At 35.3% G+C, this 16010-nt stretch overlaps 1 protein-coding gene across 3 annotated transcripts in view; it reads right to left on the bottom strand.

Moving 5' to 3' along the window:
* Nucleotides 1-915: 915 nt before the first annotated feature.
* The window catches only part of LOC118280273 (protein bric-a-brac 2), a 44499-nt gene continuing 29404 nt past the window's right edge, over nt 916-16010 (bottom strand). Inside the window, exons 8-12 of one of the 3 annotated variants that reach the window (XM_050701931.1) lie at nt 4511-4656; nt 3816-3914; nt 2498-2664; nt 1715-1772; nt 916-1433 (exon numbers count right to left, since the gene is read on the bottom strand). In XM_050701931.1, coding sequence (XP_050557888.1) covers nt 1326-1433; nt 1715-1772; nt 2498-2664; nt 3816-3914; nt 4511-4656 — 578 coding nt within the window. In that variant the 3' untranslated portion in view covers nt 916-1325. Of the gene's footprint in view, nt 1434-1714; nt 1773-2497; nt 2665-3815; nt 3930-4510; nt 4657-9740; nt 10303-16010 lie in introns of those variants that run through there. The other 2 variants (XM_035600235.2, XM_035600236.2) reach the window with 2 other exon arrangements.

Genomic DNA, 16010 nt, shown 5'->3' with positions numbered 1-16010 from the left:
CCTTTGGTTTTAGTAAAAATAATATTATAATAATATGTATATGATCTGTTTCTTTGGTATTTATATGACAAATAAAATATTGCACACACAACGTCACGCCCTTTATCCCAAAAAGGGTAGGCAGAGGTGCACATTACGGCACGTAATGCCGCTATACAATGTACACACACTTTTCACAATTTGTATTATAAGTCCCATGTAATAGGGGGTGAGCCTATTGCCATATACTGGGCACAATTCCAGACTCCGTGCTACTACTGAGAATTTTTCGAAAATCCGAAAAAAGCCCAGTAATACTTTGCCCGACCCGGGAATCGAACCCGATACCCCTTGTCACTATTATATTGCACTAAGATATATATTATATTGCACATAGAAGTATAGACTTGGGTATGTATTAAAACTGCGATATACCACCGAGAGGCAGGCAGCAATATTTTCTAAACTGTCGGTGATTATTAATCCCCGATTAAATGACCAAGCACGGGGATTATAATAAGTTGTTCTAAAAGTATCTGCCACGGCTTTAATGGGAGGTAGTGTTGTGTTTGAACATTACAATAGTGAATATAAATTTTATTGATTATGAGTATTTTTTTTATACAAAATATCTACGTATGAGTTTGTTATAAAAGAGCTATCTCTTTCATCTCTTTCACTGTCTCTGTCGCATCGTGCGTATTTGTGAACCACTTTATACAGAGTAGAGTCAATGTTTATTTAACTTCTTTATGTTCTCAAATTGAATTAACTGGTCCGGGGTACGAAATTTCTTCACTATTGTAATGTTCAAACACAACACTACCTCCCATTAAAGCCGTGGCAGATACTTTTAGAATAACTTATATAAATCTCTTTAGATTGATTTTCATAGATGAGAGGCCTTTATTCATCATTGAACGCGTTTTAGCTAATAATTCATTTACAAGGTAGGGCGAGCAGACGTATCACCTGATGGTAAGCAATCGCCGCCGCCCATGGACACCCACAACACCAGAGGCGTTACAAATGCGTTGCCTAATGATCTAAACGTCGCATAATATTGATTTATAGGTTGTCACTCTGAATAATTTAATGATAACTTAACCCAGTCCTTAGCAATTGTTTTCAGAACAAAATCGTTACTAAGTAATAGTTTAAGTAATCATTAAATGACTCTGAGTGCGACAGTTTTTTTTAACATTTTATGAGTCGAAGTTTGGCCGCTATCTCGCCTGATGGTAAGCGATGATGCGGCCTACGATGGAGCACGTCTGCCCATAAGCAACCTATTCACTCGGGCGTTGTGTATGAGTCACTCAGTGAGGAGTGAGGAGTGGGAGTGACTAGTGAGTGGGATGCTCTTCATCATCGGTGCGCAGCGCCACCATGTCCGGTAGCTTGAAGTGCTGCATGTGGAACGGGGGCTCCGGGCTGTTGCAGGGACGAGACGGCTGCAGGGGAGACATGGAAAGTATATTATAATAATGTAACCAAGTTTTGTTTTAAAAGCGATGATGCTGTGTAATGTGTTATCTTAACTGTTACACTTTTTTTAAAAAAAAAAAAGAAAGAAAGAGTCGTTGGGGGATGTCCAATGACTTATCTCGCCTTGTCGGCAGTCGCACTTGCGACCACTCGACAAACGAGGCAGTCGAATGACAACAACTATATATTTGAAAACTAAAAGGTAAAAACTAAACTAACTTGTTATGTTACAATGTATTTTATTTACCTGCGTACTACGCCCTCGTCTACGCCGCGGAAGAATACCTTTCCGCGCCATGAAGAATCTGAAAGATATCATACAAATTACTAAGCAGTGATTTCTAGTAATATCTCTTACAAAGATTAGAGTTTTCAATTTCAACATTTTCAATTTAGAAACTCTTTGTCTGGAATGTATAAACTAGAATTCGTTCATTAATATAAAGGAACCTCTACTATACAACGTAACAAATATATTGACTAGTGACTAAGGGTCCGTACACACAGTCCGGCTCGGAGAGCATCGGCACGCATTAATATTTTCAGACAGACCGGATCGTATACGCTTGAAGTTGGTCACATTTGAGTCGCCAACTATTTCACATAGTCTGGCTGGAAGCGGATGCGCGAGCAAAAAGAGCACGTAATCAGAGCCGATCGGCTGCGCGAACGCACAGACTCACCTGCAAGCTGGAAGCGAATGCGCACTGTCAAGAAAGAGGAAAGAAATCGGAACCGATCGTTTGCGCGAGCAACTAAAGAACACACGGTTGGAGCCGGTCAGCTCCGTTTATTGTTTATCACCAAGCGCCGTCAAGCATTTTCAATGACAAAAACAGTGCACATTAAAAATAAACCTTAATACAAATATTTCAAACTCTGTTTTCAACGTGATAAAAATTTGCTCTCCTCTCCAAACCAGTCTGTGTGAACGGACCCTTAACCTGTGACTACCTATAAAAAACGGTGAACTAATTTCACTATTTTAAAAAAATATATATAATTTTGCCACAAAATATGCTATACTCACCGTATAGTAGAGATGGGTATGTTGAACTGCTCGGAGACGGTCTGGAAGGTGAGTCCGCGGCTGACGCAGTCGGCGGCCTGGCGCAGCACCACCTCGCTGCGCCGGATGCGCTTGTTCAGGCTCAGCTCCGCCGGCGGAGGGGCGCACTGTAGTGACATCTCCTGGCCCTGTTGAGAATAGGGCTATAATAGGCTAGTGTTCCAACTCAAGAGTACGAAATTTTACAATATCAATGTCGATCGCAACAATGTAACCAAGAATTGTATTGTGAATCTGATTGAATAACATTAATTAATTAACATTTTAACTGTATAATGTATTGGCTTAAGCTGAGCATAAAATTATGCATGTTTTAATAAATAAATAAATAAATAAATTGAAAAAGAGTAACCTATGGAGTTTCTTGCTCGTTCTTCTCCATAGGAATCTACATTTTGGAACGAGCAAATAGACCAACTAGAGGACTGGAGCCTTAGTCTGCTATTACAATTGTGTCAGAATGGTCGATCATTGAGCAGTGCGAGAGGGACGGAGCTATACAACCTACATAGCTCTGTCCCTCTTGCACTGCTCAGTGAACGACCATTCTGACACAATTGTAATAGCAGACTAAGGCCACTGATGGTAAGCGATCAGCGCCGCCCATGGACACCCGCAACACTAGAAAAGTCACAAGTATTTTGTCGGCCTTTTAAAAAGGAATACGCTCTTTTGTTGAAGGTTTGAAGGTCGTATCGGAAATACCGCCGATTTTTCTTTGAATGTCCGTCTTGTAGATTATTTTAAAATATTGGACACGTATTTTTTATTTTCTTACGGAAACAAATACTTTCAAAGATATATCCATTTGAAATAACGTGTGACGTCACTTTAGAGTACGTTTTATGCTGAATAGTGACGTAGTTAACTCCCACTCCTAAACTTTGATTCGTTTTATCTATACGTGTGTAATATCTTTTCATTACGTAACTGACGCACTAATTAGATTTTTAATATTAATTTTCATAACCTGTCATCATCCCTACTGTAATGTTTGTTGAAGCAAAAACCAGAGTCCTACTTCAACACAATCGGGCCGGTTAATCCAGCAACGTACTTGTAACTCCTCTAGTGTTGCAGGTATCTATGTGCGGTGTTGATTGCTTACCATTAAGACGATCGTTTGCCGTCCTATACTATATTTAAAAAAAAGTGACACTGGTAATTAAATCCCTTTTAAAAGGATTTTGTTCAACAGTGGGCAGACTTCAACTACGTAGTTTTAATGATGATAATTAGTGTCACCCTTACAGTAAGGAGTACAGATGTCGCCACATACCTGCGCCTGGTCACCGACGTGTATGACGTTGACGGAGGCGGAGGAGCCCGGCCCTATCGTCATGATCTTCGGCCGCGCCTCGCGGAAGTTCGGCGCCGTCTGTAGCTGTAACGCCTGGGAATAAATATTGACATATACGGAGGGACTCTTCATCATGAGCAGCGTGACCACTCTGTGACTAGAAACTAGTAGAGCTTTTCTCCATTAATTTACGTGTATAAAACGTGATATTTACTTAATACATTGTTAGATGACTGCTTCGTGACGGCAAGAGGTCTGGGCTTCGATTCCCAGGTATTATCCCTTTATCGGCTTTTTGAAAATTTCTCAGTAGTAGCACGGAGTCTGGAATTGCGTCCAGTACATGTCAACAGGCTCACCCCTATTTCAAGGGACTTATATTCTTGTGAAAAGTGATACACTCAAGAAGCTATCCATTGTATAGCGGCATTACGTGCCGTAATGTGCACCTCTGCCTACCTCTTTGGGGATACATTTGTGTTGTAAGTCCCATGTACTAGGGGTAAGCCTATTGCATATACCGGGCACAATTCCAGACTCTATTGTGAAATTTTCGAAAAACCGAAAAAAAGCCCAGTGAGACTTTGTCCGTCCCGAGGCCAATTGTCCGGCAGTCGCACTTACGACCACTCGATCAACGAGGCAGTCGTATAATTAATGATAAAAATACTCACATTATTAACATGTCTAATAATGAAGGCGGGCGGCTCGTCCCGCGTGTCGTACGTGTGGTCGTCCGTCGGCCGTACGACGGCGGGCCGGTCCGTCTCCGTGTCGGACGGACTGTCGTACTGGCACTGCACGTTGGCGATCGGGAAATCTGTTGACAACATATTATTGTTTTTGCTCTTCATGGTGGAAATATTATAATAAATTGTACATATGATACAAGTTGTTCGATACTTACTCGCAGATCTACGCTGTGTTACTGATTATGATAGGAAATTACTTAAGAAACTTTTTAGTAAAAAATGCTAACCTACGTACCTCTGGGTACGGTGATAATATAGGACAGACAGAAGATACAGTACAATTTCTTTTTTGGATTGTATAGGCCGGTAAACGAGCAGACGGATCACTAGATGTAAAGCAATCGCCACCGCCCATAGTCACCCGAAACACCAGAGACGTTACAAGTGCGTTGTCGGCCTTTTGAGGGCAAGAAACTTTAGGGTTGTTGGAAAATCGGGGATTGGGAAAGAGGTAATTGGCCCTCCGGTAACCTTGTTTCACGTCGGGTTTTCTGTGAGGCCGCGGTATCAGGCCTATTCGGGCCGAAGCATGGCTCTTCCACACTTACCATATAATTATATCTACATTTGAATTTTAAAACAATAGGAAATATAATAAAACACGTTGAATACACGACAAAAATCATTATTATTGATATTTATTATCAGAAATACAATCACCCGTAACACGTAGCTCCTACTTCTGGCGCACAACTCTACTCTATGGCATTCCCATTGAATACGCCATAATTAATTTCCCAACGATGGGAAATAATTCCTATGGGAAATCATTATTACATTAAATTAATAATTATAATTTAAATGAGGTCAAATTATGTTTAAATAAAGCAAAATATTTATATTATATTTAAATAGTTACCGCCGTACTCAAAGTCATTTAATGATTACTTAACTCAGTTCTTAGCTATTATTTTAGATACAAAATCGTTACTAAGGATTAGTTTAAGTAATCATTAAATGTCTCTGAATGCGGCAATTAGTGTAAGAGTCGTAGCAATTGGCGTTCCACTGTCTCTGCCTACCCCCATAGGAGACAGGCGTAGACAAGCGTGTTATGTATGTATGTAAATAGTTACTTTTTTATAGGGTATAAATGGTTGGTAATTTCAGGGATAATTAATAAATCCAACAAATTATTTCACTGTAATTTAAGTTTCTTTATGTACAGAATATTAAAAAAGATATTCTGTCAAAAAGATACGTATTGAAATAATAATGTAAGCGACTCGGGCGTATTCAATGGGAAATTACCCAAAATAATTATACGGAGTCGTTATTACATCATATAATTATAATTAGTTGGCTAACTTATAATTATTACTTAAAATATAGTTAAGTACATCAATAGGTATACAAGTCGTACGTTATTAATTAATTAATATTACAATTATTTTGGCTTATTGCAACTTAGGGACGAATACTAAACATTATTATAAATAATGATAAAATTATTTGTATATAAATTATTTTTCTAATAATTAACTAATAAATTATATTGCCGCATGGTCCCGGCTAACGATAAGCCACTCAATTTATTACAAAATGGCATAATTAAGCTATAAATTAAGTCAGAATTAAAAAGCTACCATTTTTTTCTATTGATAGATAGCAGTAATGTAGTTTTAAAGACTTATGTCCTATGAATGGAATTTTATCAAAATTGTATAGGTCAATGACCTTACGCTACACTGCTGCCATCTTGCGGCAAATTGAAACACAATAGCCTTTAGTTCAGTATTAATTTGTTTAAGTACTTACACTAAATAGGTATTTTATGTTTCATAACCGAAATCTTCAAATATACTTCAATTGTAGAAATCGTCTCCTGGCTAATACGACGAGATTTTTACAATTAAATTAAATTATTATCATAATTAATTAATTAATTAACTAAATAATTATTCTACTAAGCCAGCCTAACTATCTAAATTCAGCCAAATAATATTACCTAAAGTATTATTTAATTATAATTATACCTTAACATTAATTTAAATACAAAAATAGTATAATTATTCACACGTCCAAAAATTAAGTACAATCGTTTTATTTAAGTACAATTATTATAATAATTATAATTATAATCTAAAATATAATTCATTTTACTTATCAATAAGTCGTTGCTAGTGAAAAATAAAAACAAAAATCAACAATTAAATTATAGATAATAATTCATTAATTAATAATTAACAAACAAAAAAGAATAATTAATAATTTACTAAATATTTGGGTTTCGTATTAACACTACTTTGGCGTATTAGGAACTAAAATTATGATTATTTTGACTTAAAATTATCATCTATTATATTGTATATTGTATTATAGTAATTTAATTAGTCAGTTTCGGCAGCCATAGTCACTTGTAGTCGGAATAGTCGAACATTATAAAATATTAATTCAAAATTAACCAAAACCACTTGACACAGTGTTACAGTAAATTTAAAATGTGCGACAAACCGACTGACAGACTATCTATTTAGTATATTTTGGTCAAGTATTAAAAAAATTGGCACTTATTATTTTTGTATAATAACTATCGTGAGACATACTAAATTAACTAAAACATCACGGTTTACTCACGTACATTAATGGTACAAAAAGCTACAAAAGCTCTACTAGTTTCGAGTCACAGAGGGACTCTTCATCATGAGCAGCGTGCGCACGGCAAGAGAAGAGACATGGCGACATCGCGTAGCCTACTGACTTACATTTTCTCCATTAATCAGTATACGGTCCAACGCCTTTTATCCCCGAAAGGGTAGGCAGAGGTACACATTACGGCACGTAATGCCGCTATATAATGTACACTTACCTTTCACCATTTGTGTTATAAGTCCCATGTAATAGGTGGTGAGCATATTGCCATATACTGGGCACAATTCCAGACTTCGTGCTACTACTGAGAAATTTTCTCCATTAATGTAAAGTAAACCGCGACTTTTTAGTTAAATTAATTGTAATATTACGTGAATAGTATCTGCTGTTCAATAGATTTTTGTTGTTTATTAACGTTTTACAATAGTTACAAAATAATATATTTAATGATAATAGAGTCTACAGTATTTTAGTTACAAAATTAGACTAGACATGTAATAGTATTGGGCGTATCTTTACATTTTAAACAGTTTTATTTTATGGTATAAGCCGGTAAACGAGCAGACGGCTCACCTGATGGTAAGCAATCGCCGCCGCCCATGGACACTTGAAACACCAGAGGCGTAGCAAATGCGTTGCCGGCCTTTTGGGGGATAGGAATTTAAGGGTTGTTGGGGAATCGGGGATTGGAAGATTGGGAAGATGGTACAAGTTTAAACCGAAAAAGAACTGATATGGAGAAGAAATCTATAATCTATCGTGAAACATCTCACTAATTTCATAAAACTTACCCAATATAATATATTTCGGGGTAGCTCGACTAGTTTCGAGTGTGATCGGAGCTCTTGGCAAGTAATGAAAGTCACATGAAGCCTATCTGTCATCGATACTAAGTTTATTTCATGGGTTTATCTGGTGGCAAGCAATCGGCGTTGCCTATGTACACCCGCAACACTAAAGACATTACTAGTCCGTTACCGGCTTCTTAGAAAGGAGTATGCTCTTTTTTAAAGGTTATTTGTAAAGATAGCGCCCAAAACATTAGCTACAAGTACAATGTAAGTATTACACAGTATGCTTCATCTTTGGTACTTACGTTCTAAGCTCCCTGTAGATACATCGTCATATCAATACTTTAGTGTCGAGATTAGCAGACCGTTTGCAACGAGTGCTACAGGTTTTATGCGACAGATGGCACTCAAATAGCGGGAGGTCTGATAGTTAAATAGGCAATTAGTTGGATATTTATTTCAAATCATCATATCACATCATCAGCCTATAAGTGGCCACTGCTGACCAAAGGCCTCTTCTCACACGGAGAAGGTTTGAGCATTAATCACCACGCTTGCTAAATGCGGGTTTGCAATTTCAAAATTGTACCTAAAAATTATAAGCCCAGGTTTCCTCACTATGTTTTTCTACCTCGTTTGTCAAATGGTGTCTAATCTTAGAAAATATAAATAACTCGGAAAAAGACACATTGGTACTTGCCGTTGGTAGGTTTTGAAACCTAATGCATGAGAAGCGTCTTAAACCTTCAAGAGACCACTTTATTGAGGAATTTTTTAATAAGATCGGTCGTTAATTCTGACCCTGGTCGACGGTAAAGTCTACTAATCTCGACATACATATACATAATGGGCTTTTCCACCAGAGACGTGCTATGCTACGTTGCTGTGGATGCGTTTGGCTTCCACCAGTCATATTCATTGGTACACATAGCTTAGCACTGGTGAAAACGGACTCGGCTAAGCTATGTTTTTTATATCGAAAGATGCGTGCTATGAATGGCTTTTCTACTATCGATACATCGCATACTCGAGCTGCGCATCTTTCTCGCACAGCTACATAGCTTAGTATCAGTGAAAACGGTCACATAGTTTCACAGCTCAGCTATTACATCTTCGTAGCATAACTACATAGCACATCTCTGGTGGAAAAGCACGCTTATGATAGAAAATCTTATATATTACCTGGTTTACATATAAGGATATAACATTTGGAATCTGTTTCCTGAAATATACACTGGATACGTGGAAGGTTTCATATTTTCAGTTTATTACAATTATTGTAACATCACGCCTTTAGTGCCATGAAGGGATAAGCAGAGGCTACATATTAATAGGTACGTACATTTCCTCAGTTATGTTAATAATCCCTGTGTAATATGGCGAGTTTAAGTACAACTGACACCATGTTTACCTGACAACTGATTGACAAGTCTATCAATACATCAATCAAATGTAAAATAGCTGACACCATTTAATGTGTTGTTGCACCACTGCCTATCCCTTTGTAAAATAAGAGGCGTGAAATTATGTTATATAAAAGATATATAAATGAGGTATAAATATTACAGTATATAGCTACCAGTAGTAGTTGTAATATAGTACAGTCGGTTAAAATAGAGGTGTTCTCATTTTACGAAATATCGATACAAATTAATTTATCGATTAAACAAAATCGATCAATTAATTAATCAATGATTATTAATAGGTATAACAATTTATTGCTGTTTTGTAAAATTGTTATAGTTTTATATTTTAGAACATACCTATATTTAATTATATTTTTCTCAGTTAAGTGTTGTTGTTAATCGATTCCATTTATCGATAAATTTTAGTAATAAGTACATTTGTATAGGCAGTTTGAAAAAACTAAAACCAAAAATCAACCAATTTGAAAGATTTCGTAATATGAGAATTTGACCTTACAAATAACATTTGGCATCACTTACAAAGCATCTTCATATTTTTCGGACCTCGATTCCACCATGAGGTCCAGAGGGTCCAAAATTTGTGTTCTAGCCCCACGCCTACCTTTAGAAAACTGGCTCTTAATATCATACTTTTCCATCCAATTCCGTAAAGTTTTCCTTGGCACACCATACTTATTCGACGCCGCGTATACACTGTAACCTTTTTTCACAGCAATTAGGGCATCCCTTAAATGCTGAGACGAGTATTGCTTGTAGGATTTCTCTTGAAAAACGTCGGTTTCTATGTTCACAATCTCGTTGGGCCGTCGTCCAACCAGGCGCGGTCTCGCGTGTATGTTTAGAGGTATCCCATGGTCCATATCGATAAAATGGCGGGTCACTATTTCCGTCGACGTTCTCACACCTGAAACAAGCAAGGTCAAGAAACCGCCCTTGAGTTATTTTTGACATTGAACAGTTAGATAAAGAGGGTCTTTAATAAGAAACTTGGGCGTTTCTTTTCCTGGCTTCTTACAGGCTGCTGGACCAACCAGATCTTGTCTGACTTGTTTCAAGGTCGAAATTTTTTTGACCTTGAAAGCTTTTTTGTTTAATTTGCTTGTCAGAACGATCTGGTGAACAGTACAGCTTTAAGACAGTTCACTCTAATAATTGCTAATTATTCTAACTTATGTATTAAATTAATCTATTTATGCGCTAGGGGAGAATTTTCGTTAAAGAAAAATGTAAATAAAATTAGAATAAGGATCTCAAATGACTTAAAAACATTTATCAACTACAGGATAATATCAAAGGAACGTAGGTACAGACAACCGCTCATCAAGATACCCTAAACTTCAGTAGATTTCCAACTCTATTACAAAGCGAATAACGTCAGAAATCGAATGAAGATTATAAACAAATTAGGATAACTTGACGAGCTTGAATCTGAAATATTCTGAGCAAAATTATCTTAGAGTGAACCGTCTCTATAAAACAGGGATTGCATGCGATTGTAAAAAGCGAGGAAAAGCCGCTGTGTCGGACTTGTATGGGGGTTTCAAAAGCGTGGGTTTCGGTCCTAAGATGTGTAAACACCATCAAATGATGAGTGTTCAAAACGCCCGCGATCGTTTCGATTCAAATATCAATATTATGTACAAAAATATTATTCTGCCTCTAAGTGCAGTTTGAGAATCGAATTATACTTTACCCGATTCTAGATGAAGGAGCATTTTGTTTAAAGGGGCAAACGAGTAGATGTATCTCCAATATTTCGTATTGAAGATACATATTCATATAAATGTAACGTGTAAAGGTATAATTAAATACATACGAACGGTATTTACATGAATTATCATTATGAATGTGATTCATGTAGAGTTATAAATGGTTGTTAATATAATCAATCGTCAATTAAAAGGCAGCTACAAAGAATAGCAAAATCACATTATAATTATTTATAAAGTTGCAGTCATATAATTTATTCCAATTAAACCATAAATAGATATCTACTATTAAAATATCTACAAATAAAGAAATAAATAATAGTGTGTCAGTCTGTCCGTTAAAGAAGCTAGGTGCTCGTTCCAAAATGTAGCTTCGAATGGACAAGAACGAGCAAGAAACTCCATTCGTTACTCTTTTAATAAAATTCATGTTACAATTTCTCTGATACATATACGAACGCCAAACGCCACGATTCTGCCATACCTCTTTCGCTTCATCTACCTTCATAAATCTTACCATGCATGCAAGGAGACTGAGGGTGTCTTAAACGTAGAGTAAAACCACCAATGTAGACAGTAAACCTCAATTTAATTGAAACATAAATAATTACAAATTGTATGAAATACATTAAGTACAATACGACCAGTAAATAATAGTAATAATGTATTTATTATTAATAATAATAATACGCGGAACATAAGGAAACGCAACCAACGTACTGTAATACTGCTGACATACAATACAGCTGACACCGTGTTTACCTGACAACTGATTGACGAGTCTATCAATCCATCAATCAAATGTAAAATGGCTGACACATGATTGATAACTTGTTTACAAACTCGGGGTGATTAAATACATATTTATCGAATAGATTTTTATTTTTGTAAAATTGTATAAAGATTTAATTTGAATTGATTGTACTAATTTAATATTAATTAAGTAACTTGCCGCTTATTCACGCAAAGATATAACTGAACCTTTAGTTTTCGCCACATTTCACATTATATTTAATTTCGATTTAAAATTCATAAGCTTAGTATTCTCAAAAATACATTTTATAATATTTTTTGAACAAGTAACAACTAAACATTGTACCAATTTATTTCTTTAATAGATATAAAATCAGAATTTTGCATTGATTTTTAAAGACCACATTTTCGACTCTCCGACTTTTTAACGAGTCTTACCGACTTTTCCGACTTCGTAAATCAGTTGTCAGATGAACATAGAAAGGCTATAGCATTATAAATACAATGTATATATCTACAGAAGACACTTACACCTATATTATTATGTATATTTATATACTAGTAGGCACTTGATGGGTTTTACGTCATTTGTATGTTTCTGCGGGCATTTTGAGATTTTGAGGGGTAAGAAAATCAGTAGTATTCTCAAAAATTTTTAAATGACAAACTCGCGCACTCAGAGTCATTTAATGGTTACTTAACCCAGCCCTTAGCAATTGTTTTCCATACAAAATCGTCACTAAGGAATAGTTTAAGTAAGCATTAAATGGCTGAGTGTGGCAGTAAGTAAAGTGTCGCAGGATCGATTCCTTACGGTACAATCTACACATGGCCAACAATAAACAAATAAAACGAACTTTTACTTTGTCCAATAATCGAACCTACGACAAATTACTCTGCAGTTCCGTGCTAGCCACAGCCAATCTGATATTGACATTCACAGTACATTTAAGAATACACCAGCTGATTTCATGAACATATATGTAGTTTACTAGTTGAGAACACAGTAACATACAAATCACGCATTCACAAGAGAATATTAACTAAAACCATTAGTACAGTAGTTTATATAGGAACGTAGACAATGTAGGCCATTCGACTGCGATAGTGATAGTTAACGGAAGAGATATTCGACTATCAGGATATTTAATGATATTGATAGTCAGTTAATCGTTTTGATAGTCGATTAACGGTAGTGATAGTTGATAAATCATTATTTTATTGTAACTTTCGTGAGACATACTAAATTAATTATTATGTTATCGGCTTACTCACGTATTGTTTTGACGAGGAACTCGACTAGTTTGCTGCTCATGAATATGAGCCTCTAGCATGGCTTGAAACTAGTCGAGTTCCTCGTCAAAACAATACGTGAGTAAGCCGATAACATAATGATAAATCATTATGTTAAACGACTATCGTGATATTTAACAGTAGTTATAGTTGGTAAATCGTTGTGATAGATGACTATCATGATATTTAACGGCAGAGATAGTTGATAAACGGTTGTGTTAAATGATTATCATGATATTTAATCGTATTGATAGTCAGTTAACAATATATAGATGGTTGAATACAACGTTTAAGAAATGTTTATCAATATTTAAATTATGTAGCTGATAGGGAAAAATATTGTTTTAATAGTTTAACCATTGAATGAATTAACTACTATAGTTATCTTACCACGAAACATATTCAAGTTTTTTTTGGGTAAAATTAACTATAACAGTTATTAAATTTTGTCTTAACTACACCCATGAATTGAAAAATGTTACCCATTACTATATTATATTAATTAACCGTCAAGATATTTGCAAAAATTTAATCACCACGATAGTTAACTGTAGCGATATTTAATCACAATGATACTTAACGGTTGCGGTATTTAGGACTAATATATTTAAGTCCCAGATGCAATTGTTAATTTTATCTGGAAGATAGCAGTTTTCAGCTGGTGATTAACAGTATATTACAGGAGACGGAATAACAATGAAAATATTATTTTAATTACATTTTTCGTATAAGTAATAAGGCCTAAAACGTTAACATGGAGATAGTGGGGGAGATTGGTGATTAATAAAATATACATATTTTATAATGTGTGATTAACAAAATAATAATTTAGATTAGGAACAACAATTTGTGGATCACACAAAGAGTTGTTCCGTCCGGGAATCGAACCCGCAACACGTTGCACCGCGCCAACTGTGCAGTAAATACTGAAATAGATTACCAGATCGAAAATCTATTCAAATTAAATTGTATAACCATTATGAGATCAAATTACATTATATGTACGATATTTTATTAATCACCATCCCCATTAACCCACAAATCACCAAGTAAAGTTTAAAAATCTCAATATAATCGATGCCCAAACATAATAATACCTAATTAAGTACAATAATTATCAAATATCAAATACTATATAATAATAATGTATAATATATATCATATAAGATATTATATAATAAATTAATACGAATATAATATATGTTAAGCCGTTTTTTTTTTCATTAATTTTTTCGTGGCGTAGTGTTTATTTTTACATTTAAAATGAAGTTAAATATAATTCCATTTATATGTAGAGATCATTTTTTTTATAATAATTCCGATGTTGTTATACAAAAGTATTGTTTTTTTATATAATATAATTATAATTATAAAATTAAACACTACGACACATTAAGCTTATTTTAATTATAATATTAAACGCTAAAAATTTCATTTCAAGTCTTTTCATTATATATATCTGGACGAAGTCCTGTCAAGCACTCAGTTTTTTGTAGAAGGCCAATCATTTTTTTTATTAAATTTATATTAATAATTAATTAATTAAATATTACAATAATTATTAATTAAATATACAACTAATTAATTACACAAGCATAATAACGACCAACTTACTAATAAATAATTATTAAAATATTGATTTGTTTGCCTCAAGTGTATTCATTTACTAAATTAACTAAATAATCACGGTTTACTCACGTACACTACCGCTCAAAAGTATTTAGCCACCCTGTAAAATACATCTTGTGAAAGTTTGAATAAATGAAACTGCTTAGTAATATTTTTAACTATTTATTTAGATTATTTCAGGCATAAAACATAATATTTTTCTTAAATTTTAGACTCATCTATATGTCCACCTTTGTTTTTAATTACGGCTTCACAAAGCTTCGGCATCCTCGCTATTAGTTTCTCCAGTGTTGTCTTGGTTATCTTCTGCCATTCCTCTTGCAACTTTCTCCATAGGTCTTCCTGAGATGTAGGACAACATTCCCGCACCTGTCTATCTAACTGATCCCACAAGAGCTCGATAGGATTGAGATCTGGAGACTGCGGAGGCCATGTCATGAGTTTCAAGACATTTTGTTGTTCCTGTCCTTTTAAAAACTCTGCACAGAGTTTCGACGTGTGTTTAGGATCATTATCCTGCTGAAAAACAAATCCCGGACCAATTAAACGAATTCCTGAAGGTACAGCACTATTTTCTAGTATGCTTTTGTAACCTTCTTTTTTTAAGATTCCCTGTATCCGCACAAGATCCCCAACGGCAGAGCCACCAAAACAGCCCCAAACCATCACAGACCCTCCGCCGTGTTTAACTGAAGCCACCGTACAAGCGTCGATCACCCTTTCATTAGACTGCCGGCGTACGAAAACTCTTCGCTTGGATCCAAAAATATCAAATTTCGATTCATCCGTCCAGAGAACCTTCTCCCAATCTGCTGCTGTCCAATTCTTGTGTTCTCTAGCCCAATGAAGTCTCTTCTTTTTATTAATAGCTTTAAGAAGTGGTTTTGAGACCGCTACACATCCTTTAAGCCCTGCGTCGAGAAGTCGTCTTTTAATCGTGGATACACTCACTGGTTTATCACGTCCTAAGTTGAATTGTGCTGCTATTTCTGGTGCAGTTAAACGTCTATTACGTTTGCTTTTGACAACAATGTTCAAATCTTCACTCGAAGTGGTGGCTCTTGGTCTACCTGGACGAGGACTGTTGCAAATTGTTCCTTCAGACGCAAATTTCTTAACAATGTAGTCCACAGTTTGTCTCGGAATCTTCTGCAATCGTGAAATCTCACGATTACTTTTACCGGATTTATGAAGGCCGATTATTATGCCTCTAGTCTGTTCGGAATGT

Source organism: Spodoptera frugiperda, chromosome 21 (genome assembly GCF_023101765.2).
Source record: "Spodoptera frugiperda isolate SF20-4 chromosome 21, AGI-APGP_CSIRO_Sfru_2.0, whole genome shotgun sequence".
NCBI classification, from domain to species: Eukaryota; Metazoa; Arthropoda; class Insecta; order Lepidoptera; family Noctuidae; genus Spodoptera; species Spodoptera frugiperda.
This window is presented reverse-complemented; position numbering and strand designations above follow the sequence as displayed.